Consider the following 27,370-nt stretch of genomic DNA (forward strand, 5'->3'; position numbering starts at 1 on the left):
TCTACCATAAAAAATTGCTTCCTCTTAATAACCATAAACAAAACCATGTCTCTGAGGCACATTGCTGAAATCATTCTTAACATCTTAAAACCATAACCAAAAACCTTTTGCCCCAGATAAGAGTATTTATAATAAAAGATCAAACTTGATAATGAGCAAAGGAAACAGTTTATTGATGGGCTGACAGTTCTGTTTCAAGTCTCCCTTTCTGGAATAAAGTACAAACTTAGTATCAGGACATCTTCACTATCTCTTGACAGCAAGACCAGAAATGTAAAGAATCCTAACTAAATACATTTTCGAATTGGTGAAATCTGCTGTCCATAAACGGTCACTAATAGAATCATCCATTTACCTTATCTGTGACTAGTGGTAGCCTCATGCTTTCCAATTGTCTTCCTGGTTGGCTAAAGACAAAATGATGCTCCTTTGACTTTGGGATGATAAAATGCAGCTGAATCTCTTCTCCCAGCATAGAATAGGAAAAGGCAAACGCATGCAGAGTGGACTCATAAAGCTGAGGATGAGAAAAAAAAAGAGGATTGTTTCAGTGATTACAGTGAAACTACAAGGTCTCAGGGTAGTTAATATACATTTATAATATTACCAAGCAGACTAGGATCACTTACTTTGTTGCATTAGATTTTACCTCATGGTTCACTAAGTATTAAGCAATGCCCCCTTAAGCTAGAGCATATACTAAATATATATATATATATAAATTAAACTATTGCCTCTTTTGAAACCATTGTTTCAGCTTCCTCTTGCAAATGCTACCAATACTCACAGGCCACTCTTGGCTTTCAGAAATACTGACATATGTAAACCAGTATTTGCATTGCTGTTAGCTTCTTCCTCATAGGCTAATAGGCAGGAAACTGGAGGGTTATTCTGAGTGATAACAGTCTGTATGCCACATATAGACGAATCTGTGCTGGACTTTTCCTGTATCAGAAGTAACATCTTTCATGACTCAAGTGAAGTAACTCAAGTGAAAATATAAGCAAGGACCAACGGGAAAAGTTTATCAGGAAAGTAGTTTTAACAGGTAGCACACATGTAGAATACAGATTACAGCACTGAATAAACCAGTTTAAATGGAGCAAGGACCAGTCCTTGGACATCCCCAAACCTGCAGCCTGATCAAGGCAGCTAAATTCTCAAGAAATAACAAAAATCTGTCAATCAGATGTTTTTGACATGTACACACAACTTCTAGGGCAATTCATACACAATACATGAAAACAAACTGCATTTGAGTTGTGTCTGCTGCAGTTTCTGATCTGCAGAGTAGTATCTGGAAATATTTACCTGGTACCTGGGATTGAAACCCATGTATTGATGACACTGTTCACAGTGATGGTAGGTATTATATGCTGCATACTTGGACAGTCTCATCCTAGTTGTTTGACGGCGTGTATACATATCCTCCTGCCTCCTGCTTATTGATCTCTCTATTAAAACAATGGAACATATATTCAAGGCCAGCCTTGTAACAGTTTCTGTCACTTGAATTAGCTTCTAGGAACAATGGCAGGATTAAACACAGGCAAACTTCCAATCATTCTTCACTTCGCCAAATGCAATTCTGGTTAATTTCACTTTGATTAAAAGTTTAACAGGATTTTCACATTAAACACACACACATGCATATATATACATATATATATATAAAAAAAAAAATCTAGATTTTTCAAATTCTAACCTTCACTGTTCATAATCTGAAGCTTTGAACAAATTAGACTTGCATCTTCATATTTGGGGTCATGGATCGTGTAGTCAAAAGGCATCTTCTTAAATGTCTCCAAATTTGGCCACATGTCTCCAGGCTGATGGTAGCATTGATTGAATCCCTCTTTTATGTCTACAATGTTATTGAAATATAAGACTTCCTGTAATCACAATTTTTAAAATTCTTTGTATTGCTATGGATGGTTTTGCTATGCTTATTCCTGTATAATTTTTTTCTTTTGTCATTCTGAGGAAACAATCCTATTGTACATTAAGAGGTGCATCTTTGAACAAAGGTAACTCACACCTTTGTTCTGGGTTTTAGGCATTAATTATCAATTTAAGAGCTCTGTAATCTTATTGGTGCTGTTGGTGGGATGATGATAACAATGTCAAGGGTCTGGTGAGGGTGCTCTTCCTGCATGCAGGCATTTAGATTCTTTCCATCAACTGCCACATTTGTGATTTCGGTTTAGGAAAGATATGTCATTTTTAATTAGAAAAAAAAGCCCTTTTAAAGTTTCAAAAATGGCAGTATTAACTACAATCCAAAGTCAAATGCCCTTTCTGGTGATAAGACCAGTGTAATCAAAGATAATTCACCCTAGGATAGAAATAGTAAATGGTATCAGTACAATGTGGAGTGAAATTGTGGGGTTTTTTTCTGGATCAAGTTAACTGACATAAAAACCCAGAGGTACACAAGTTCTTAAAAAACACTTTTCTGCCTTGTCTGGAGGATGAAATATCTGGCAAGAATAAAATGGTCAGTTAGGGGTCAGCTGTAAGCTGCTGTCAAGAGCCATAACTCCATATGTATGAGTATAGACTAAAAAGTTATTTATAAGAGGTGTCTTTTGGCATCAAAAGTAAATATGAAACTCAGGTGGAATTAGTCAAATGGTGAAATCTTCTTCGTGCCTTGACTGTGAGTTACCTCCAAAATTCTGCCAAAAATACAAAGGAATGCTTACACAAACCTTTTCCCAAGCAGACTGGCCACCTTTTTCAGAGGTTTTGCCATAAACCTGGGGGTATTGCTGACTCTTTCTCAAGTACCACACAGTCTGGAGGAAGACTCCTGGGTAATGCCCCAAAAAAGCTCTCTGAGACAGGAGCTGAGACACAGTCCCACAGTGAAACTGAACAGCTACTAGCCAGGTCCGGCAGAGATAGCTAGCAGGCAGGTAGCATCCAGCTGGGACTCCTCACAGCTGACTAGGAGTGTCTTTGTTCCTCATGGTATAAACCTGCCCTCATTTCACTGATTCTTTTTATATCCCTTTTTTTTTACACTTCATAAAAGTTCATTCCAATTCTAAACTAAAATAATGGCTAAATATCATTTAATATACATCGATGCTGATGATTACTTCCCAAGAGAAACAGAGGTGCATGGTTTTCTTACTGACAGGAAGACTAAATGATGAGTAAAATCATAAAATATTCTTAAGTGCCAGCTGAAAATTGTGCAAAAAAAATTCTGAAAGTGTTTCAATAATATCGATTAATTACAAAGGTGAATGGCATAGAATATACAGATAATTGCTTTTCAGTTCAACATAGCAACTTTCTAGAGTCTCCAGAAGCAAATATTTTTATATCAAGAACTTACTAATATTGATCTCTTCCTCATCATAAACATCCACTTCTGTCAGTCTGATCAGCATTCGGGACAAAATACTGAGGAATTGTAGATAGGCACCTGTTTTCCCTATCTGTAAATACATAAATTAGGGGGGAAAGAAACAAACAAACAAACAGAAGTCAATTTTGATTTTTAAACATGTTGCTTTTCCACATATCTGGACATTACAGCTGCAGTGATACTCAGTATGAATACTCAGCACTCACCTATCCCTGTATTTGTATATTCCTTGGCATAAATGAAATTCTTAAATGCTCAACTGTTTTGTTCTCTTTATGGAGGAACCTAGTTTGGAAAATGCACTTTGTATCACAGGTCTAATTACAGGCTCAGTGATTAAAATTTTGTCTCCTAATGTTAGAGTTTCAACATAGGCAACAAACTTTTAAAGATCCATACAAGCTTATAAGAATGTTTTGATAAAACTCTTCAAACTGCAAGATGACTAAAGAATTACCTCAGCCCTTTCTTATTTGCATGATTTACCAACACACTGGTGACTCTCATGAACAAAGTGGGATGCATCTCATCTATAAGAGAACTTGTGCAGAGCACTGCCACTCCTGGAGGATACATGGAACTGTGTTATGCCACCCCTTGTGCCTTGGTCTCTTCTCCCAGGCAACCAGAGACAGAAGGAGAGGACACAATCTCAAGCTGTGCCAGGGGAGGTTTAGGCTGGATGTTAGGAAGAAATTCTTCACAGAAAGAGTGATTGCCCATTGGAATGGCCTGCCCAGGGAGGTGGTGGAGTCACTGTCCCTGGAAGTGTTTAAAATAAGACTGGCTGAAGAACTTAGTGCCATGGTTTAGTTGATTAGATGGTGTTAGGTGATAGGTTGGACTTGATAATCTCAAAGGTCTTTTCCAACCTGGTTCATCCTGTGTTTCTGTGAAAAGGGTTTCCCTTCCACTGTTTTAAAATTGCCTTTTAATAGTCCATTTAAAAATTTAAGATTTTAACTTTCTCCTTTCTTCTTTACCCCACCAAGACAATACATATATTTTCTCTTAATAGTGCCAGGTAGTATTGATGCCCTTCTCTAGTTCTTTCTGCTGGATGGTATAAGCCACAGGTATCTATTTACTCAGTGCTTTGTTCTGTGTCTTCCATGTAAAGCTTGCTGGTGATGACATCAAGTAAACAGTGCCTTACAAACCACTACACTTAAAAAACCACAAATCACTACCCACAGTTTCATATTTTTCATTTTAACCAACAAAATTATCCTGGTTTGTTGTACAGTAAAGAAATTTCTACCTGATAAAGAAAACAACTACTTCTTAATTTTTAAAAAGATAGCACTCTGACATTCCTGTACCTTGTCTGAAATATTATTAACACTCAGATAGGTGCTGGTCTTATTTCTGCCTGTCTTTACATGAATTAAGTGTTAGATCCATGTACAATGTAATACTATCAAACACATATGTAAGTAAAACTTATTTGAGAAAGCAAAATTATTTCTACCCCCAAAAAGAACTCTGATTCTACTTCTTTTTGTAATTTTTTTGGTAACTGTTCCCTAGAATAAATACTGCATTCTTATAACTGAAACCAATAAATAATAAACATAGTTTTATAGCTCTTTGTTTGGTTGACAAGAATTTTTAGAGCTTTGGGAGGTTAACATTATAAAGGAAGCACACTGGAATGACTATCCCTAAATTTTCATACATAGGAAGAAGGCACAATGCACCTAATGTGAATTTGTTCTGGGTGAAACAGGTATATTCCTCAGAAAGAGGAGTATCAGATGAATAAATACGTGAAGAGTGCCTGTTAGGAACTGATCCAACTGTATGACCCAATGCACTGATCCACTGTGGAGACAGCTGGAGAAGAGATGGAGTTTTGAGCAAAATAAGTGGTATCAAGGCTGAAATTCACTGCTGTACAGAAGGTCAGCAGGAGTCCTATTCAATATTTGCAAGGGGAAAAAAAATGTTTCATAGTGAACAGTAGTGAATATCATACCCTGGAATGGAGTCAATGAATTAATTATAATTAGTTAAATGGCAAATACCGAGCAGGTACTTGCATCAAAACCTTCTCACAGATGTGTAGCAAGCTCTCAGAAGTCTCTGAATGACTATTCTGAGAATCACAGATTTACATTTGTGACACATAACAGCAAAGAAATATTTGCTTAGGGGCTCATATGGGTATGTAAGGTGCCTTTGGGAATATTATATTTGTGAAGGTTGAAGTGTGTGAATATAAAATTCTAACAAAAATTGTCACCGCCTGTGTTTTCTTTAGAGATGGAAATTAACATCTGTCTTCTAAAATTTATTCATTTTTATGCTGCAGCTGGCTATAAAATTCACAAAGTACCTCAATCTTTGTCAAACAGGTACAACTTATATCAAAGGAGTGGAGAGGGGGAAACTGCTCATCAGAGTACTTTCTGGAATCCTTCATAGGTTACAGAGATATTTGCAGGAAATCCTAATATGAAAAGTCCATTTATGCTTTTTCTACTCTACTGCTCCATAGATTTGAATAAATTGAATAAATATCGAATAATTGTATTATTTACAATAGCTTCTATTTCTGTCTGCTGTGTGAATGAAACAGAGAAAATAACTTAATTACAGTCTCCCAGCTGTCTTCAGATTAGTCATAAGCAAGTGGTTGTGTGAAGATCTTTGATCTTTATTTAAAATGTAAATGCGTATTTACTCAACTTTAGCAAACTGAAATTACATATGAAATTTATCTCTTGACCAAACCACCTTTTAAAACATTTTAATGGAGAGAGACTTGACAAAAAAATGAACATTTCTGCATCTTCATTGTCTTCGAACTCAGGCTAAGAGTGCAGAAAGGAAGACTAGAAGGGATTAAGAAATAAAATATAAGCAATTTTCAACCCTTCAAGTATGAATAATAAAAAAGAAAAAATCTATCCTTTATGAGATTATTATAAAATTAAACAAAATAAATCAGTGATAATACCTTGCTCTTATTACACACCTGTGGTGGTCCACTCAGCAGTAGTCTCCTTGGATGAAAGGTATCCATTCTGCCCTCGTTTCTGTTGTTGTAGTCCATATGGATTGGTTTGGGAACTGTCCACTGGCGATAGTATAGAGACTGTTCTGTGCAAGTCATCATCTTACTCATAAGAGGACGAAAAGAGCTTGCCCACATAACAGAATGATAAGGCAAGAGGGACGATGATTTGGGAAGTCCACCGCTGTCCGTGGAAGTAATAATGTCATAAACCAGTTTGGGTAGGAAAACTATGGGAGGTTGTTTTGATGCTTTGGTCATGGAGCATTGAGAGGTCTGTAAGATGAAGGAGTTATGAGTAGGTGCAGAGGAGGAAGAAGAGGAAGAGAAAGGTGAGGAGGACGATGATGATGCGATGGAAATTTGGGTGGGTTTTGTGTTTTGTTTCATATCCAGCTGTTCTGTTACTGGTGGCAAGTGTTTGCTGATTGTTGTTTGTGCCCCCTTGTCTACTTTCTGCTTCTGCCTTTCATAGTTATTTGTAGTTTCTTCTGCACTGTTGCTTAGCATTTGGTGGGGGGATTTTGCTGCATCCCCTGCTGATGTTAAAGGAGGAGATGACTCACTGCAGAATGCTGTAACTAAAAGAAAATTTGTATTTCAACACAGTGCAACTATCTCTGCTAGTCAATGACATAGTTAAACAAAAGAAAATTGGAAAATCATTTAAATAGAATATCCATCAAATACTGCAATCCCACTCCTGTTCTTGAATTCACCTTTCTAGTACAGGAAGTTGTAATGGGACTATTTTGGAGTATTCATCTCAATGCAGAAAGCAGTTTTTAAAGTAGTGAAGTGCATAAGAAAGATGCCCATGTGGTCTGATGGAGTAATAGCCTGTGAATATCTATTTTCTTACACTCTTTTAAACAATGGCTTCAATAACTGTTGTTTAAAAGAGTGTAAGAAAATAGATATTCACAGGCTATCCATCAGACCACGTAATTGTCTACACAGACTGATATCTGGAAACAGTCCTCTTGACTCAGCTCTGATGTGCCACTCAAGTGTCTGCATCACTGCAGCACTTATACTGATCTAATAAAACCTGACTCTCAAGTCTCTGGTGGTACATAATGCATTAATGCACTCATACAGCTTTTGGTCAGCTCAGAGCACATGCTGAACCCATGAATATTGCACTTGATTATGTCATGTAGTTGTACCTCACAGCTAACTGGATTTTCTGGAAGTGGGATATTTTTACCATAGAAATTCTAACTACTAACACTTCTTGAAAGTTTAAGACCTCGTTTTAAATGGTTCTGAGCATCTTTAATGCTTAGTAAATTTCAAGGAGGAGCTACAAATACTTCACAGTCTTTAGACTGAGAACTGGGTGAGGAAATCAGTCTCCACATGATACTAGGAATATCTGCCTGAATAAAAGCATCTTTCCTCTCAGGATGGAAACAACAGTAATAATTCTCAAAAAAAAAACCTCCAACCTGAATTCATGAAAGTCCATAGTTTCTAAGTTTCAAGAAATAGCAAGATATGCTCTAGCTGCATATTAATCTAAAGTAGCCAGTAAGGGACATTAGTAATAAGGACAAAAAAATATTTCTGGCAGTATGAATCATTTCAAATAAAACCACTGTGACATTCCTCATGTACTCAGGAACACAGTGGGGGGAAAAAAGAACAATTATTACTTAACCTACAGATAAACTGAGGTCACAAAGCCACAGGCAGGTCACACAGACACTGTGGAAATGATGAGCAGCCCAATTTTAAGAAGAATAAGGGATTTTGAAAATTATAGTATTGTTGATGTTTATCCAAATATTGTCAAGCTTTTTTTCCTTTTGTAATGCCTTCTGTGCCCATAGAAAAGAAATCATGGGCCAAATGTATTGAAATCTTTAATTAAATCAAAAAGAATTTACTGTCCCTGAAAAAATCAAACATCTTTTTAAAGATGCATGAGACTGTGACTCTTAGGAAGTTATGGTAGATATATTCCTTACTTTTATTCAACTCTTAGTATTATCTGAATAAAAAAGAGGTGCAAAGAAATTCATCAAAAGAGCTGTAGTAGTTCTGAACACAGCTTCATGCTTTCTACATCAGTTTGTAGATTAAAAAAGAACTGAAGAAAAATCCACCTCCGAAAACAGTGCAAAATTCATGAGTAAACATTTGAGAGTGAAACCAAAAAGGTAAAAAATACCAACAAGACCAAACATCCTTTTTCCCCTACAGATATTCAGAAGTTATTTTTTTAAATGTGAAACATATTTTATTTTTTATAAATTGTCATAGCTTCAGTGAACACACTCAACCATCACAGCGCTAACTGAGGATTCATACCTCAGTGGAACATATTAAAGTAGTGCCTGGTTTAGACACCTCACCCTGTGATTATTCTTCAAGCAGAAAAATATTTTATATTCCAGAAGTCTGGTCCTTATCTTCTTTAAAGCTATCTTGAGTAATCCCATAAAAATAGGCCTTACCAAAACCTTAGCAATTTATAATTGTTCTTATAATTGAATAGAAGGTCTCTTTTATGTCCTAAAAATAACAATGTAGATGATCATAACATCTTACTGGAAGCTTTTGAAGAGAGAGATGAAGATGCAGAGTCGTGGGAATGAGATCTTTCTCTTTTCATAGGACTTCTTTTTTCTGAAGTAGAACCTGTTTCATGAAAACAAAACATCATTTAAGTAAGCCTGTAAGAAGGCACATCTACATTGTCAAAGTAGGAAAAAGCACCTGTGAGGTTGTGTCATTCTGACACTGGTTTCAATATGAAGAGTATCTGTTCCTACCACACAATGTTGGATCAGCCTGTGGTCTAATGAACTATGCTGAGCTGCCCTAGCTTCACAAAAACAGTGCTGCAGTCAGGAGCTCTCAAACATGCTTTCTCTTTCTACCCATCATGTCTTACTCTCCTCACTAACCCAGTGTCAGGGAAAACAACAGGCAAAAAGCTCTACTTTAAATACTGATGTTATGAAATTACCTTCTACCTCCTACATTACACCTCATGGCCAGGTTATATCTCACTTTTAGTGACAAATATCCATATTTGGATATCCACCAAGGATATTTGCTTGAGGTCCCTAGCTCAGGCTTATGTGTTAAAATGCTTGTTTCTGTACAGTTTTGTCATGATAAAAAGATACATAAGTACTCCTAGCAGAAAACTTAGACTGTGAGTCCATCTCAGGTGTTCTGAACTGGTCTCTGGAGGAGCATACCATACTTCATGGAATAGGAAAGCAGCCTAACTGCCAGGTGCCTTTTGACTCAGATCACATACAATCTTGGTGTACTTCAATTAAATGGACAGAAGTACTTATCTAGAGCAGGTCTCTGTTGTAGACAGTCTGAGTATGACCTCAGATATTTAATTTCTCTGTGAAATGTATATATTTGATTAAAGAAAACATTTTTATTCTTCATGTTCTGCTATCCTTATTATCAATGACTAAGAACTTAATGGACGAACAGTGAACAGCTCTCTTCTTCCGCATAGTACAGAAATGGAAATGGAGGTAAGCAGTTTGACTTGTAAAGATCCTACAGGGATAAAAGTCCCTTGCTTTCAACAGTAATAAGGCACCATAGACAGTGAAGAAAAATGTAAAGATGATAACTGACACCACCCAGCAGCTATCACTCAAAAAAAACCCCAACAAAGCAAAACGAAACAACCCTCAGCAGTTCCTGGGTAAATTATTGTTGTTTGCTCACACATTCATAAGTTATTAATTGCTCTCTTAAGAAATTATGAGCTCTCCAACTCCACACTGTCTATTTTGATTCATGGACATTTTCAAGGACTATGCAGAAGTTACAGTGTTCATGTATTTTTTCTAACCATGCTATTTAATACCTTTGAAACCAGAGACTACTCAGCTGTACTATATACAATTTCCTTGGGAGAAATCTTCATCATTGGCAGCATGCAAGCACAGGTTTGATAGCATCAGTCAGGGAGAGTTCAGGTGGAGTTGCCCCTGCCGTGAGGGAGGGGATCTGGTGCATGGAGGGCAACACAGCACAGCACCCAGCAGTGAGTGTCCCTGGATGGATCCACTCAAGGTCTGCTTTGTGGCTGCAAGAACATACAGGGCAAAGGACGTACAGAGGGAGAAGAGAGATGGGGGCCAGAAACCCAGAGAGGGTGAACAGGTGAAGCAGCAGGACTGCAAGGGATTAAAATGCTGCAGAAGTAGGAGTTCCCAGGGAGAAATGGTGAGAAAACACAGGTTCAATGAGGTGAAGCAAAACTAAAGAGCAGAGTTCACTCAGTAAGCTCCAGAAGTTCTCACCAAGTAGGTAATCATATCATCCTGTTTTTCTAGTACAACTCAATCACTTTACATCTTCTTTTATTATCACTATTAATAATACCTTCTGTCGCTATTTCTTCATCTTCATTATCAGTGCTGCTTAGTTTCTCAGGGTCACTTTCTAACACATCATTCACAACTGCTTTCTCTGTGTTAATTTCTGAGCCCACAAAGTATGCTGCCAAACCAAGCTCTTGCTCCAAGGTTGTCCTTACCAATGAAGATGAGTTTATTAAACGTAGGTCACAGTATCTCAGTGATCTGGAGAGGAAAAAAAGGGGGTTAGTGTGAAAACTTACTGTTATCTATGCCTTTATTTCTTTCACAAGCACAGCCAGAGGGGATTTTTGTCATGATTTGCAGATGAGATGGAACACAGTACATCTTTTGTTTACCACTGTGGTGCACACACTTCTCTTTTTCTTCATCCAGTGATGCATTTTAATCTAGTGCACTGAACACTAGTGTCACCAGAAGAAAAAGAATAATCATTTGGGTTCTAAGCCTGACACACAGAATGGATTTCAGTTGAACATACAAAAGCAGTTGGTGTCCCAGGGCATCCTGTCTTGCTTTCAGATGCCATCCCAGAAGGCACCAATCTCTCCACGCATCCTTGTGGTACATACAACAACCTCATGCAGGTATCTCAGCTACACTGACATATCTAAAATAGCTTTTTCTTCTTTTTTTTTTTAAACATACCTTTATCCTTTCCTTTAAAGTGGGACAACGCTTATAATAGTTTCTGAGCTAGTTTTATCTTGCTATAAACAGGAGGTTATTGTTAATAACATAGGGTTTGTATTTATGATATAAAAATGGGGGAAAATGGAAAAGAAATATCTTGATACTGAAATCTGCTTTCTTCTCCCACAAGTAATTACACAGTTGATCTTCAGCCATTTCGTAAGCAATTGAATAAAAAGCTGTCGCTGAGGAAACACTGGATCTTACCGTGGTAAAGACTCCCCTTGTGGATCCATACCACTAAATATCAATATACAAGGCAAACCTTCCAGTTCCAGATAGGTCTGTGGCCTCCAATCTACATCTTCAATCTTCTGCCAGACCTGCATAAGTTAAGAAACACTGTTAGGCATATCTACATGGCACAAATAAAAATCCAGAAATATATATTTCTATCATCCATTATGTGAATCAGTTTGTATGGTGGATGTATATTCCACCAAAAGAAGCCACAAAAGCAGACCCAGTTTTGACAAAGCTAGATTACATCATTCCTAGAGCATCACAGGTAGCAATCTGCCTGCCATAAAACTGAGATTAGGACAGTCAACTCTAGTCTGAAAAGCCTCCCATCTTCCCAGCTGCATACCAGTGAGGCCAGGGCATAGATGGGTAGCATGGACATAGTACATTGGACAGTAAAGCTGAGTAGGAGGTTTGGAGAAGAGTACTGTATCAATGCTACCCTCTGCTGTCTCTTGCTCTCCCCCAAAGATATGTTTCCTGATAATTTTGTGAGAAGTTTGATAACTAGATCTACTGTTTGACCATTTAGCATCAGGCTATAATGCTTTTCTCATAGCAGACAATTCTTTTAGCTGCAAGACTGTTCTGCAGATAGGGAGTACACAGTAGGACCAGCAGTACAACAGCTCAGCCTTTGACATGCATGCATGTACCATTATTATGCATATCAGAGAAGACAAACAGGATGTGATTCAGAACTAATACTGATTTTTCAGAATAAGTTATGCCTACTTTATGAAAGAATGAGATTGGCATTAGGCACTGGTTTTCAAATTACTTCATCTAGCACACTGAATCAGAGAAAGTACAGAGTGTACCTATATATATATATGTATATACACAGACACATATATAAACAATTACACCATCCTAGAATGTAAACACATTTTTGATTTTGTGATCAGATGATGGTAATTTTATGAAAAGCAAAGGAATATCAGAGGCTTTTGTTAAATAGATAGCCTACAAATCTGAACCTAAAGGCTATAAATTAATCCATAAACCAACACATGGTCCAGAAAGCATAAAGTCCTGAGCTGTGAATACTGGGGTGGGCTAGGACCCATCCCTGGTTTGGTACCTTCATGCCACCTGCTGGTGACAAGAATATTGTAACTCTTGATCATCGATTAAAATCTTACTGCATTGTAATGATTTTGTGAGAAAATTCTGCCAAAATTGTGACAACTTTATTTGTCTTTTTTCCTCTTTTTTAACAGTCCCTGTAGATAAAAGCAGCTCAACTCTATGGGAGGGCTGCTGCTGGAATTCGTTTTCTTCTAGCCAATGTTAGTTAATATTCCACTGAGTATTTATCAGAGGTAGGACAGTAGAGGTGTCACAGACAGTAAAAGATAAAAGTCATTTTCCTTATGGTAGTTTTTGATTTTACTAGTAAGACCCATACTTCAGCTCATGACCATAACTCTCACCAGTAAAGTTTTCCCACCTACCCATCTAATAAAGCTTTCCAGTATATATTATTCTGCAGGTTACCTTTAGTTGCTCCACAAAGTGCTTCCCTATTGTGATTCCAGAATTAGGATTTCCCAAGATTATTTCGAAGTTATCTTCAAGGGCTAGTCTTTCCCTCACATTATACAGACGCTCATATGCCACTGCAGCCAGGGGAGTACATGGAATCCTCAACACTACCATGAGGCCATGACCACTAGGACATTGTCTTGAAGAGTTTATAAGGTTTTGGGTGATTTCCAGAGTTTCAACTGAGGTGTAATTCTTCATCTGAGAAAGACCACACACTGCCATCATAGCTGCAGAGTAGTGTTGTATGAGGACAAATGTCCGTATCACCGCGCTGTGCAACCTGGGGAACCTGAAATAAACAGTGAATTAAAGAGCAAAATATTAAAGGCTCAAGTGAAAAAGCTAGTTTTCACAAAATATAGAAAACTCAGGATTTTCTCCTGAAAATGAATCCTTCATATCTACTAAACAACAGAATCTCACCAAATTTCACTTGGATAGCCTTTTGCAAGGCATCATTTCATGATCAGAACTGGTGGTGTCTGTCCATTTCTTAGTGAAGGTTTTCTAAGCAAGGCATTCAAATAAGGATACATCACTCCAAGTTGACAAGACTTTACTGCTCTTACAAAATTTTTGCACAGAATATTCACTAAGGCACTCAATAACATCATCAATCAAAACTATTCTCCTATCAATGGGAAGAGTATTCTTCATGGTATGTTACTCTTAAGGCATGGGAGGTGTGGGAGTTGTTCTCTTGTTTTCTTACTGAAGCCCTGAACTAACTTAGCCTTGTTTCCTGACTACATAGATAGCATCCAGTGAGATGTGGACATGCACTAACCTCCTGTGCTCTGGTTTTCACAGAAATGAATCTCAGGTGCACAGTAAAAAGGACTATGGATTGCTCAGAAAAGTGCCTGATATTTGTGATTAGAGCTCCAAAGCACCCTGGAGCAAGTCCCAGTGTGGATGTGTTCAGTCTCCTAGTTAGTGATACATATTCATTTCCTCAATACCCTTAGTTGCAGGAACTGAAAGGAATAGGAAGAAGTTCTTCACCATGACGATGGTGGAACATTGGAACAGGTTGCCCAAGGAGGTGATTGAGGCCCCTTCCCTGAAGATATTCAAGGTGAGGCTCAAGAGGCCCTGGGCAGCCTGATCTAGTTGGGGATGTCCCTGCTGACTGTGGGGAGGTCAGACTAGATGACCTTTGGAGGTCCCTTCCAGCCTGCACCGTTCTGTGATTCTATGAATCTAAAACTGTTGATGATTTTCAAGCTCTGTTGACATTCTGATTTTTCTGTTTCTGATTTAAGTGTCCAAACCACAGTGACATGTGACATGTGTGGTATTTTTTTTTTTTTTTTTTTTTTGTGGTCCAAGTGCAATATACACAAATTCTTTATATCAAAATCAGCCAGTGATAGCAGGGTCAGCAAGTGATGAAACTGGATAAAAAAGTAATAACACATTTGAAATTACATGATGATCAATGGTAGATTATTATAACATGGAAGTAGCTACTGATCACACTAAGAACAGACTCTTAATTGGGCTAAATAGTGTACATGTTCACAGTACATATTCACAGCCTAGACTGATTAGATCACAGGTCAAATATATTTTTTAAAATAGAAGGGGAAAATAAGAATGAATGAAATGCTCTTGTATACAACAGCTGGTTTGTGGGACACCAAAAAAAAAAAAAATAATCAGGCTTCTGGCTAGTAATACAAGTCACCAGAACCCCCCTCCTAAATTTCTTGCGTTAAAGAAAGGAGGGTACCATACCTCTTTCCCAAAGCCATGACCATTGCTTCAAAGGAGCTGTCATACCGAAGCAGTGGAATACTGTGTCCAGAGAGAGTGGACTCAATGAATTCTGACAGTCCAAAGTATTTCTTGTTTTCATGGTATAAATCTACACCCTAGAGCAAATGAAGCAATAAGAATATAGAGGTAAAATCTATCATTTATTAATTTACAATTGATTAACCATTGGAACCTGATATATTTGCAATCACATTCTCTAATAAGCATACGTCTACTCAGACATGCTAAAACAAGGAAAGAAATAGAACTCATTATTTTGAGAGAACAGAAGTTTGACCCAATTTTTGTCTTGTTTCTTTCTCCTCCCATATACAGAAATAAAACAGCTGTGTATGGAATAAATATGAAGAACATCCATGTATGTGCCTATATTTATGCAGTAATACACTAGACAGGTTTTCAGACAGTTTCTATTTATGTAGCTCAAAGATTTTTAGTAGAGATGCTACAGTTTATAGAAGATATAAAAGAAACAAAACTACAAGAAATGAGAGGATAAGCAAAAGTAAAAAGAACTTGCAACAGACTGAACAAGATATCATGCAAACATTGTTTACAAAAATCCACAGGTTCATCGAGCGTGTAAATGTAAAATAACTTATGAAAAGGTCACAAGAGCACCTCAAAGCATCCATCTTACATTGCTGTATGAAGAAGGCCAGTGGATCTCATTGTAAGGGCTGATGTGAGTATGCTGTGTCTGCAGCGCATAGGGGAAGGAAGTCACATGGAGGGTCACAATATTTGGTGCCTCTTTCACCTCCCTGCAGTTCAACAGTCTATCAACAAGTCCTGTAGACAGTTCTGTTTGAGGATAAAGGCTATGCATAGCACTGCAAAAAAGAAACCCAAAACTCTCCAATGTGATTAGCACAAGGGAACATTTGTGTCTGTGGAATAGCTTCCACCTGGATGGGAAACCAAAGTTAAGCACGTACGAGGAACTTAGGACTCTATTCTTCGCCCTGCTTTTATTGTATAGAAAGATGGGGAAAGAAATACAAATTACTACACTGCAGCTCAGAATTCCTGTAATTCTGATAAGTTCCCCTAACTAGCAAATTACCAGACCCCTATGACTTCCAGAATATGAGAGATAAAGTATGAAAGGAACCTGATGTTTTGGCAGTTAGCAATAGACTCATAATTCTGTAGCAACTTCGACCAGGTTGTTAGTGCTGCCTTAAAGTATAATTCCTACCTCCAACACTCAAGATAGAAAACAACAGACAGAAAGTCCGTATGACACAAAAATAGAGGGGAAACTACTTGTGATAGGACTGTTATGAAAGGAAAGAATAGTTACTGTTAGAGAAAATGCCAATGTCATGGAACACCTACAGTCAATTCCTTGCTCTGGTGTAAAACTTCAGTACAAATTCATGCTCTTTAATTTTTGGTATTTACCTGCAATGACTCAGTTATAAGCCCAGTCACTGCAAGCTCCTTTTGTTACCAGCAGAGAGAGATAAGCAACTCCAGAAACTGGCTATGCTCAGCCATGATCTAAGTCAGCCCTCAGAGATGCCTGTGTCCATGTTGTCACTGTGCAGGCAAACCCAGACAATTTCACTCCTGTTTTAGGCACCTCATTTAACTGACTTCAGTCAGGTGCTGTGAATCCTGCTGTGCACAGTTTGTCACATGCATATCTTTTTTAGATAGAGGGAAAAAATATCTGAGTTAAACAGAAATACAGGTTCTTCCCTGCCACTCATCTTATAAGTGTCTTAAAGACTGTGACAGCTATAATGGATCATGTAAGTTCCTAAGATCTAGAGGAGGTGAACAGGAAACCCTCATAAAAATAAAGTTTTTGTTAAAATTATCATTCTTAACCAGTGTGAAAGACAAGACTTTGGCATTTCATTGTCAAGGAAGAGTCCATATTTCCTGGTTTCAGAAACACTGCTCCCAATATTGGAATATGTTGACGTTTCTGGAACTCAGTATGTTCTGCAAGCTTCCCAGTGCCTCAGGAGCGAGAAAGCAAAAGCAATCCAACTTCTTAGCAGGCAGATTCTTGAGAAGCCAAGGACACAGGGCTCTGTGAGGGAACTCATGAGTTGTACAGGGAACCTGGTAAATATTGGACAGAAACCTTTCTGTTTCCCTGAGAAGTCTACCTGCTTATATATGAATAGCAGCTTTCAATTCTTATGAATCAGTGATGCTGGATAGTAAAAACATTATACTGGAAAATTTCCAATCGGTTAAAAAATAGGCTGCAGTATTGGCTCATAGCTGCCTACTCACTGTGGAGGGGTTCTGCATGTTTTACATCCCAGAGGACACTAACAGAGGATAATGAGCTCTATGTACTGTCACAAGAAGCTTTCCCTTGAACAAATGACAAGGATGGTGAGCAAGAAAATCTGAAATGTTCTCCTGAGGTACAATATAACAAACAGGATAAGAGCAAGTCAGGTAGAACCTTAAAAAGAAGCATATTTATTCAATGCATGGAAAGACAGAGTTAGCAGAAGGATGCAAAGATGAATGAAGAGATAAATCAGAAAACTGATCTTGAGAGCTAATAGGAACAACAATATTTTCTTTAAAACAAGAATCATTTTTCTTACCTCATTAGATCCCAGTGTGCATGATCATGGATTAGCACAAAGAGTGTATGTGGATTCTGCATAGAGTTTTGTAAAAAGACTTTGAATTTCATCTGGGCCTCTGCATCTAGTTTCATAACATACTGTTCCACCCTCTGCTTTGTAAGATGTTCCTTTTCTAATCCAAGTTCTAATAAGATACCTAAAGAAAGAGAACCAAAATTCAGTATTTCCAGACACAAATTTAACAATGTCCTGTAAATTTAAATTAAAGCTTACTAATGAGCACCTGAGTGCCAGAGGTGAAACAAAGTCTGCCGATAAGTCACTTCAGAGGGTGGAACACAAATCAAGAAATCAATTTTCTCGAAGGAACCCAAATCAAGATTTTGAGTGCTGGAGTCAGCAATTGAGCAAATATGAGACAGAAGCTTCTGGGCCACTGCTAGCTGGAATGGACGAATCTGATGTCTTTCAATCTCATAACCTGGAAAAAGACAAAATTCTGTTTAGATGTACGCCCACAGTCTAATCTAACACAAAATGTTAGAAGTCTAGACTGATCCGCTCTTTAAGGTACTTTGCTTATGAACAGGACCTCCAGTTTATGAAATTCCATATGGAATATGAGAAGCAATCTTTCTGCATTTGGGCATTTTCATCCTATATGCCTCTTAAGTGTCCAAGAGCCAAATATGAACTTGTGCAATAGTGTTCTGCTACCACTGGTGCAAGACTTAAAGCTTCAAAGAGTACAGTGCCCAGTGGAAGGAGCAGAGCATCTATCAATGTAAATCTGAACATTCCAAGACATGAGTTGCTGTTTGCCTCAAGACCTTTCGCTCCAATAGCCTAGGACTGGATCCAACTGCATGCCCAGAGACCTGCTCTCAGGTATGCTACTTTGTTACCTCTTTAGCAAATCCTCTTACTTGTGCACATGGCTGTTCCAGTTCCATTCAGCGCTGTTGGTTTGTTCACCGAAGCAGAAAGTGATGAAGAGATGTGCCCTTGGTTTTCCTGATAAAACTTCTCCAGCAAAAGGTCAATGTCACCCTCTATCAAATTGAAGGGGTAGTAGAAAAAATACTCATGTTAATAAGAGCTGCATTTGATACTGAATTTGTTTTGTAGATCTTAAAGAGCTTTATGTATACTAGCTGGATATCCTCCCCCTGACCTATTGGCTGTTTTATACAGCAGTTCCTCTCATTTTATCTAGCGTGTTTTTCCAGTGTATCACTAATATAATGCAAATCAGTCCAGGGAAGGACAAAACACTGACTAGAGCATTTGTGGAGGATGATATAGAACTAGCCTGAAGGCACAAATGAAAATCATCAACAATAAAGACTTGAAACTGGCTTAGTTTATGTTCAGACCATGGAGATATATTCTTCATTAATAAAGATTCCAAGAAGCTGTTGAAAATCTGATAACTATTATTAAATCCTTCCCATTTTTGAGAGACAGAAATAATTCCCTGTAAAGTTGAAAGATAAATCAGTTGTGTAGCTACACACAACAGTAAAGCAAGCGAGGTATGTTTTATTGAACTGTGCATATCTGCAGATTCATACTATTCTGTTCTGCAGAGGCCCTGCTTACAGATGAAAGCTGTACAAAGAACACAAAATGCCTGTCATCAAACTCTCAGCAGTTTGAAATATATTTGAATATGTCTGCACATTCCAAAAGGCAGGGTCTCTTCCATGAAGTGCAATCCAGTGCAACCTATTTCAGAGTCTCATCACCCTCATACTGAAGAACTTCTTCCTAAGATCTATTCTAAACCTACTCTCCCTCAGCTTAAAACCATTCCCCCTTGTCCTATTGCTAGACACCCTTATGGAAAGCCCCTCTCCAGCCTTCCTGTAGGCTCCTTTCTGGTAGGTATTGGAAGACAACTATTAGGTCACCCCAAAGAACTCTCCAGGCTGAACCTCAGCTTGCTTAGCCTACCTTCATAGCAGAGGTGCTTTGGGGAAAAATATTATACATTCATATGGAAATGGACTAGTAAATGGATGTATTTGCATAGCTCAGAAAAATTTGCTCAGTTATTTGCTATTATGATTTTATGAAACTGAGGGACTTTAGAAACTTACACTTTTAGAAGAGTTTTCAATTCTAAAGTACTTTCACAGCTTTGTCCTGCATTTTTTATATATTTTAATAATATCCTTTTCCTGGAAATGTAATGAGCATAGCTATTGTCTCTGACTTAAAAGTTTAAGGCCTTGGAAGCATGCCTCTTTATAACCTGTTAGGTACCTGGGCAGAGTGTGCTAAAGAAGGACCCCAGAGTTTCCACCTTCCCTGTGACCAGCTGATAGTTAACTTCTTTTTGGTAGTCTGAAGGAGTGAGCATGCTCTCAGAGAGAATTCTTGCTTGATACTTTCCTAAGAGAGAAAAAAGTGATTTTTGAAAGCATTTCAAACTAAAGTTAAAAATGCTCTAAGTCATAATAAAAATACTAGCCAGCTAAGTGAATACCATGAACAAAAATGTCAGAGATGAGTCGTTTCTATCCCCTATACAAGTATGCACCAGACACCTGTAAGATGGATCCAGGTTTTATAATTCTTTGTGTTTCTTTCCCAGTTTAAGAAATATTTGTTCCCACAGTATATAAAAAGATCATATAAATAGCCAAATGAATTGTCAATTATCCTACATTCATAATGAATCTTTCAATGGCTATTCAAATAATTTACTTAATTGTCAGCACAGCACTCAACAGATGTTGAAGAGAATGACATTGAAAGACCATTTTTTTAGGAGCTAGGAACATGTTAGGTCCTTTACTCGCAGTAATACCCCAGTCACACAGAGTAGGAGAGATTTAAGCAATGTGTTCTCTAACTTGCTGTTACTTGTTGGCAGTAGTTTTGGCTGGAATGCCTTGATGAAATAAAAATGGGTAAACAGGCAGAATGTGATTTGCTGGGGAGTGACCAATTGTACAGCATCAGCCTGGCTTCATCGAAACTCATTGCTTGTTTGTCACAGCTCTGCTTTTTGTGTCAGCTTATTGAAACTCCAGCCAAGCTCCCCATAGCGTTAAATGTCTCTGTTTTGCCTGGAGATACACCCCTGGGACCTTACCTGTTATCACAATGCAGGAGTCAATGGATCGATTTCTGCCAGCACATATGATCACCACATAGTTCGTCTTTATTAATTTCCCTTCAATGAGGAGCTTAAACATTTCTGAAAGCCCTTCAGCCAGAGAGTAGTTGCACTCAATGATATGCACACTGTCATTACAGGAGCTAGCTGCAAGGCCTGCCAGCCAGGGAAGCTGGGCTGAAGTCACTGGAGCAATCTGGCTGGGTACTTGAGGAAAGGTTTGTGGAACAGCCTGTTGGTACTGACGGATTTCAGACAGGTGAGATTCCCGCCACGAACGCATGAATATTTGTTCCAAATCCTCGATCAAAGGGACCTGGTCGGAGGCTAAAATAAATCCAGAGGACAGTATTAGAAACAATTAAACAAAACTGTGGAGATAAAAATAATTCCTTTTTTTTTTTTTTTTTCCAAAATCCCTACTGTTTGGAGGGACAATCATGTTTCAGATTTTTGCATGCACGGCTCATGTCTAGCAGATGCGAACCAATTTTTTTATTTGCAATTGACTTTGTGATACTCAAATAAAACTGCCCCAACTGGAATTGGAGTATCCATAATTGGCAATATTTTAGAGGCTGAGTGTTGCCTGGCTCACCACCATACCACTTCTAAACCACAGACTGTGTGGAAGAATAGTGAATTATAGCATTTTTTCGTTTTTTCTTGTTTTTAGTTGCTGAGGTCCCAGATTACAGGAGTAGATAAATTTGTGTGATCGTATTTCAATCTCTCTGGTCTTCTTGAACTAAATATTTAGTTTTGTTTTATTACCATAAATTAAATTGTTCAATATCATGTGTCCTAAGACTCATGTTTTATATTATCCTTCTTTAATATTCCCTTTCTAATTTGCTAGCATGTAATATCTGGATATCTGTCTGGATGTAAAATAATCTTACCTAGTTGAACAAGGTAGTAGACAGTCAGTAAGAGCTGCATTTCCTCTGAAATAGGCTGCATTGTGGAGGTGCCATATTGTTCATATGTTCTAGATAAAGACTGGGAATTTCTGTAACAGGTGTACAACAAAGGACTCACTATCACATCATTAATATTCCCACAAAGATATGGGAAGTTTCCATGACCTACAAAATAAACAATGGTTGTAAACATCACATATTTCCCACACATGCATTAAGCAGTTTTAACAGTAAAACTTTTAAAACTGACAGCTTTAGCAGCTTTTAGCAGTAGGATGTAGCTTTACATCTCTTACAAAAAAAGATTTAAGGCTTTTTTGGGAGGTTGAGGGGTTTACCTTTTAAAATAACTGGCTTTGCTTTACAGATTTTCAGCAAGTTGTCGGGAACTGAGACTGGTTCTCCTGAGCCCACCATTGGAGATGAGGCTGGCCCCACCAAAGCAGAGGGTGGTAAAGATGACAGGCTTCCTCCATCTAAGATTTTAGACATAATGTTACTGGAGTCAGATATAATACTGATTTCCTCAAAGAAAAGTTATTTGACATCATCTCATACCCACTTTTCCTATCGGTAATAAATGCTTTTATGGTTACATTGCACATTTTATGAGCTGTAATTACAACCCACACTGTTATGCTAAATTTCTTGGGGGACCAATTATATTGTTGCAATCTTGAATATCACACATGCATCTGAAGATTTATCATTGTTTCTAAACAAATAGCTCCAGGTGTGAATGCAAGATTTAGTGGTGGACTTGGCAGTGTCAGATTAAGCCCTTTAAGGTCTTCTCAACTTAAATAAGTATGTGATTCATTATGATATGATATATTGTGATTCATTATCATTACCTGAGGTATTAGCTTACCATTTTTATTTCTGTTTGGAGCCTGTGGGTTGAGCTGCAAGTTCCAAGTTTCAATAGATGATGGGGATTCTGGTGACCAACCTTTATGGCGCTTTTTTGGAGGCCCTGAATTCGTTAAAGTGCCTGAATAACAGCAATGTTGTTAGAATACAGCAGTATTAGAATACAATGTATTCCATTTTTGTGCACGACTATCCTGTATGTTTTGAAAGATTGAATGTGTGCTTTAGGTTCTGTAGCAGACAGTGTCAATTCCATAAATACAATACATTTTTATGGTTTTTATTTTACTTTGCTATGTCCTGCATAAATTTCTGGGAACTTCCTAGTGCAGAAGACTTCTCAAAATCTAGGTAGACTTCACTTACCATATACCAATGTTCACACCGTACTAACAACGGTGCAGTAGGAATGAGACATGTACTAAGAATGCTTATAGTTTGAAATCAACACCCTGGACATTTAGCTCCTTTTACTTCTGAACATATGACACTGTTTCATTGAACTTAGTGCAAAATAAAATTCTCAAGGCTTTCAGGGTGATATTAGAAAACATTTGTGTTCTTTTCGTAGTTTTCCCCTTTACAGGATTTTTTGCCGCTTCTTGCTGGTTTCCCACCTTTGGGTTTATGGCATTTCATATTAACAGCTAACAAATTACTTCTACACTTGCCTCTTATGCACATGTAGCTCCAACACCTTTTTTTTGGTAAAAACATAACTTTCTTACAGGTTTTTTAGTAGCTCCTGACGACTAATTTCTTGAATTTTCTCTCACTGATTTCTTGAATCTTCTTGTGCACTCCTGCTGACTCCTAGAATGATGACCTTCCACTAGCATCAAGTATTTCTAGTTGAGAATCGACAGCCTTCCAGGAATTGCTCAACAACTCGCAGGATTAAGCTATTTGTATTTCTAGGCCTAACTATGCAGAGGTCACCACACTACTTCACACTGTCAGGGCTGTATCTACTGGTAGAATGGCTAATCCAGCATAAAATTGAAGACAGAGCAAGAATATTTTTTAATATATTTTTATAAATTATATATCTATTAATTTTATGTATATTTAAAAGTATGTATATTAAAATATATATTTACATATTTCTTTAAATATATGTTTATTTATATATACATTCACTTTTATATATATATAAAAAAAGAGGGGACTCATTTTGCTAAATGTATTAAAATGAAATATAAGTCTGAAGTCTTTAGATCTGAAATAACTTCATTTGTACAACTGTATGTGCAGATTTTGCAAGATGCCTTTGTCCTTTAACCTTTCACCACGTGAGGGCAGTAGCTTGCCATTTGGGCTCCTCGTTCTTTCCCTTAGTTTCCTGGCGTAATGTTGTGACAAAAGTCACAAGACTGCTAGAGCAATACAAAGAACTTTTAATTTGAACAATGCTGTAATCTTTCGGTGCAGGTACGTTCATATGTGGAAGTAATCCATCTGAAATCAATTGACAAGAATATGTTGCTGCCTGGAAGAAAGAGATCAAGATCCTGAATGGGCAGTGAAAAAAGAATTTGACTGTGAAGCCAGCAGTGAAAAAGAATTTGGCTTTGAAGACAGCAGGGAAACTTTGGAAGATTTATTCCAAAATAGAGCTACAGCGTGTTTCTAGCCATAGTGAACACTAATTTTCTTGCTTAAAAAAGCCAGTGACACAGAATACACTCTGTAATGAAAAAACAGTTAATACACTTCACTATAATAATGGTGCACTGAAGACAGTCCATTTAATTTGGAGCCAGTTGTCAAAGTCTAGTGCTCCATCACAAGGTGAACTGCAACACAGGAATTATCCTATGACCAATTACATGTCAATCCTTCTTAATTCCCTCCACAAAATCTGTTGGTGAGATTGATGCAAACTAACTCCTTCTTTAAGAATTTGGATTCAGAATCTAGTCTGTGATTCTATTAAATGAACAAATTGTAACTATAATCAAAAGCTTGCAGTTACTAATCTGAATTGTAGAAAGGCTGTGGCTGAAAATTTATGATTCCTATTCTGAAAACTAACACAGGGAAAAAGATCATTACAGTCAGAAAGGAGTTGGAAGGGAATAATAGTTTCTATTCAAACAGGATATTACAGTCATTATATTGTTTGTTCATTCCTTCTGTTATATTCCTAGAATATAGAGTTCAGGGTTATTAAACAACAAATCCATACAAATACCTAACACTGAAGGTCTTGTCAGAGCAGACAGATTATTTTTCACCAACTGTTGTTTAGGTGATTCTGTGCCATCATAAGCTGCTGAGCTGAAAGCTGCTGTTGAAGGGATGTGATCTGCAGCTGCAACTGGCAAGAAATAGGCAAAATATATCAATTAAACATTTCTAGGTCAAGATCCCTAGCTGATATAATAGACTGATTATGTGATCATTTACTTTAAAAGGGCTATCAGGATCTGCTCTGAATGAATGCAGTTTTGAATAAAATAAGCCCACTTCTAATTTCCTGCCAGGTTACTGCTACATAACTGGCTAAGATCCAATTCTGCAATTAAATACATGTGTCAGATCCTTTAGCTTCTTTGCAGGTGGACCCTGCCTCTCACATGAATTTTATACAAGGACCAGCTATGAGAGTGATAGAAGTTGTTTAAAATTTACTTAGAATATTCTAAGTCTTCATTCCAATTTGAAATTATCTTTCCAAGCTTCTTTTTCACTGTGCTGCATTAAAAAGAGAGGTTTTCTCAGGCCTAATATGCTTCTAATTAATATAGCATTTTAATATATTCAAGTTCTGGCAAGAATAAATATATAAATAAATATGTGAGTCTGCTATTAGAGAGATTAATACCCTTAGAAGGGTACCAGTATTCCAGATCACAACTATTTAACAAGCTTCTATCTCACAAAAAGAATATCACCACCAAGTGATGTCCTGCAGTTCTCCTATGTGAATCTCTTCAAGAAGACATTAAAGAGATGTTTTCATTATGAAGCTCAAAAGATCATTCTACCCTCTATCACCTGTCACTTTTTGTTTGTGTCAATCTAATGGAAAAGAAAATGTTTCAGAAAGAATTTTTAATTTTAAGGGGGAAAAAAAAGTTACAGATATTTATCATTAGTTCACTTTCTAATACTAAAGTGACTTTTTTTTAAATCTCTGAAGCTTTCCTGCTGATGCCCGCATAATGCTTCACAGTATCACAGTATCACGGTGCCTTAGAGGTTGGAAGGGACCTCAAGAGATCATCAACTCTCCAAGCCCCCTGCCGATGGTAGTCCACCCAGGAATGCATCTAGTTGGGTTTTGAAAGTCCCCAGAGAAGGAGACTCCACAGCCTCTCTGGGCAGCCTGCTCCAGTGCTCCACCACCCTCACTGTAAAGAAGTTTCTTCTCATGTTGAGATGAAATCTATGTTCAAGCTTGAACCCATCGATTCTTGTCTTATTAGTGCACACCACTGAAAAGAGATTGTCCCCCTCCACTTGACACCCACCCCTCAGATGTCTATACACATTGATGAGATGCTTATAACATAAAATCATAACATAAAATGGACTAGATGAGAAGAAAACAGCTGAAATGCCACTTTGATGGCTGCAATATAAATGTCTGTAACATTTTTTGTGTGACCAGACAAGCAATAGCTCAAGGAATGTAATACCTGTTCTCAGCAAATTAAAAAAAAAAATGTTTTTAAAACTTTTTTGTTTGTTTTAGCCATGAGTAAGCTGCAGAACACCTATTTCATCATTTGCCAGCCTTTTATACATAAAACTGAGAGGGAAAAGTGGACAGTGAGAAGCCTTTGAAGTATGATTGCTTTATTCGTAATTTACCTCCAAATCTATTCATCTTGTTTTATTTTATTTTATGTTCTAGTGTGCCTTGTTTGTGTTTCCATTCCCACAAATACACACAAATACTCATGCACAAAAGAGTAAGAATAGGTGGAAACCCAGTGTGTTTCTCTTCAAAGTAGTACCTGTTGGCTGAGTCCCAGATGGAGCACTTGGGTTTGCTGCTGGGAGTAACTCGCTTGAGGTGCTTCCCGAGAGGCCTGAACTTTCTGGCAGCTGGAACAATGTGCTTGAGCAGGTGCTGGATGAAGACTGACGGCCTCTGAACTCTTAACAAAAAAGAAACTTCTTATCCCCTGACCACAGAGACATTTGTTTTTTCTTTGCATATTTAATACCATAATTTCACACATGAATTACTTAGAGGTTACAGTACTTGGAAGGGAGGAGCTAATGTCTTCAGACATGCCATCCTTGTATTAGGTCAGTCAATTACTTTTTACAGCTGCTCTAACAATCACCTAGCTGTAAAGAGTCTTTCTTTCGACTGATCTGTCTTAGGTTTTACACAGACGCCAGTCCCTGCGATAGCTGAGCTTGGATGATGAAAACCAGAGCTCGAGGAAGACAGCTTCATTATCTTACCTGTCCCTTTCCAGCAGATTACAGATCCTTTGGTCAGAGCTCCCTGTGCATTCCTGACCAGATAATACTTTAAGTGTTTCTGTTTCTTGGGCTGAGTGGTCAGTTTAAGATTAATGTGATTTGAGAATTCTGTAAAGTAGCAGAAACCCTTCTTGCCACAGCCAACACAATTGCCAGAGAAGCCTGATAAAATAAACAATACATATAAACCGATGAGATAGGTGGGTCACTATTAATAACATTCATATATGACTCTTTCCTGGAGAAAAGCTGTATTTGTGTTTTCTTTTTCACAGAGAGAACTTTTTATTAACAGGTCCCTCCTGAAAAATATCACATCAAGTCCATTGTATTACACTTTGGCCACCAGGTTGCAAACCCGGAGTCCCACATTTAAGAACAATTAAAACAGGCCGTA

At 37.6% G+C, this 27,370-nt stretch overlaps 1 protein-coding gene across 2 annotated transcripts in view; it reads right to left on the reverse strand.

Moving 5' to 3' along the window:
* The window catches only part of GREB1 (growth regulating estrogen receptor binding 1), a 49,205-nt gene that overhangs the window by 11,364 nt on the left and 10,471 nt on the right, over nucleotides 1-27,370 (reverse strand). Inside the window, exons 4-26 of one of the 2 annotated variants that reach the window (XM_054383516.1) lie at nucleotides 26,953-27,135; nucleotides 26,493-26,636; nucleotides 24,722-24,847; nucleotides 22,526-22,648; nucleotides 21,993-22,130; nucleotides 21,634-21,819; nucleotides 20,708-21,058; nucleotides 19,873-20,001; nucleotides 18,531-18,656; nucleotides 17,888-18,085; nucleotides 17,620-17,800; nucleotides 17,164-17,166; nucleotides 15,678-15,870; nucleotides 14,996-15,132; nucleotides 13,205-13,544; nucleotides 11,669-11,784; nucleotides 10,773-10,972; nucleotides 8,955-9,044; nucleotides 6,360-6,979; nucleotides 3,347-3,449; nucleotides 1,706-1,864; nucleotides 1,312-1,454; nucleotides 356-517 (exon numbers count right to left, since the gene is read on the reverse strand). In XM_054383516.1, coding sequence (XP_054239491.1) covers nucleotides 356-517; nucleotides 1,312-1,454; nucleotides 1,706-1,864; nucleotides 3,347-3,449; nucleotides 6,360-6,979; nucleotides 8,955-9,044; nucleotides 10,773-10,972; nucleotides 11,669-11,784; nucleotides 13,205-13,544; nucleotides 14,996-15,132; nucleotides 15,678-15,870; nucleotides 17,164-17,166; nucleotides 17,620-17,800; nucleotides 17,888-18,085; nucleotides 18,531-18,656; nucleotides 19,873-20,001; nucleotides 20,708-21,058; nucleotides 21,634-21,819; nucleotides 21,993-22,130; nucleotides 22,526-22,648; nucleotides 24,722-24,847; nucleotides 26,493-26,636; nucleotides 26,953-27,135 — 4,151 coding nt within the window. The remainder of the gene's footprint in view (nucleotides 1-355; nucleotides 518-1,311; nucleotides 1,455-1,705; nucleotides 1,865-3,346; nucleotides 3,450-6,359; nucleotides 6,980-8,954; nucleotides 9,045-10,772; nucleotides 10,973-11,668; nucleotides 11,785-13,204; nucleotides 13,545-14,995; nucleotides 15,133-15,677; nucleotides 15,871-17,163; nucleotides 17,167-17,619; nucleotides 17,801-17,887; nucleotides 18,086-18,530; nucleotides 18,657-19,872; nucleotides 20,002-20,707; nucleotides 21,059-21,633; nucleotides 21,820-21,992; nucleotides 22,131-22,525; nucleotides 22,649-24,721; nucleotides 24,848-26,492; nucleotides 26,637-26,952; nucleotides 27,136-27,370) is intronic. The other variant, XM_054383517.1, reaches the window with a different exon arrangement.

This window comes from Indicator indicator, chromosome 9, assembly GCF_027791375.1.
Source record: "Indicator indicator isolate 239-I01 chromosome 9, UM_Iind_1.1, whole genome shotgun sequence".
In the NCBI taxonomy this organism is placed as follows: domain Eukaryota; kingdom Metazoa; phylum Chordata; class Aves; order Piciformes; family Indicatoridae; genus Indicator; species Indicator indicator.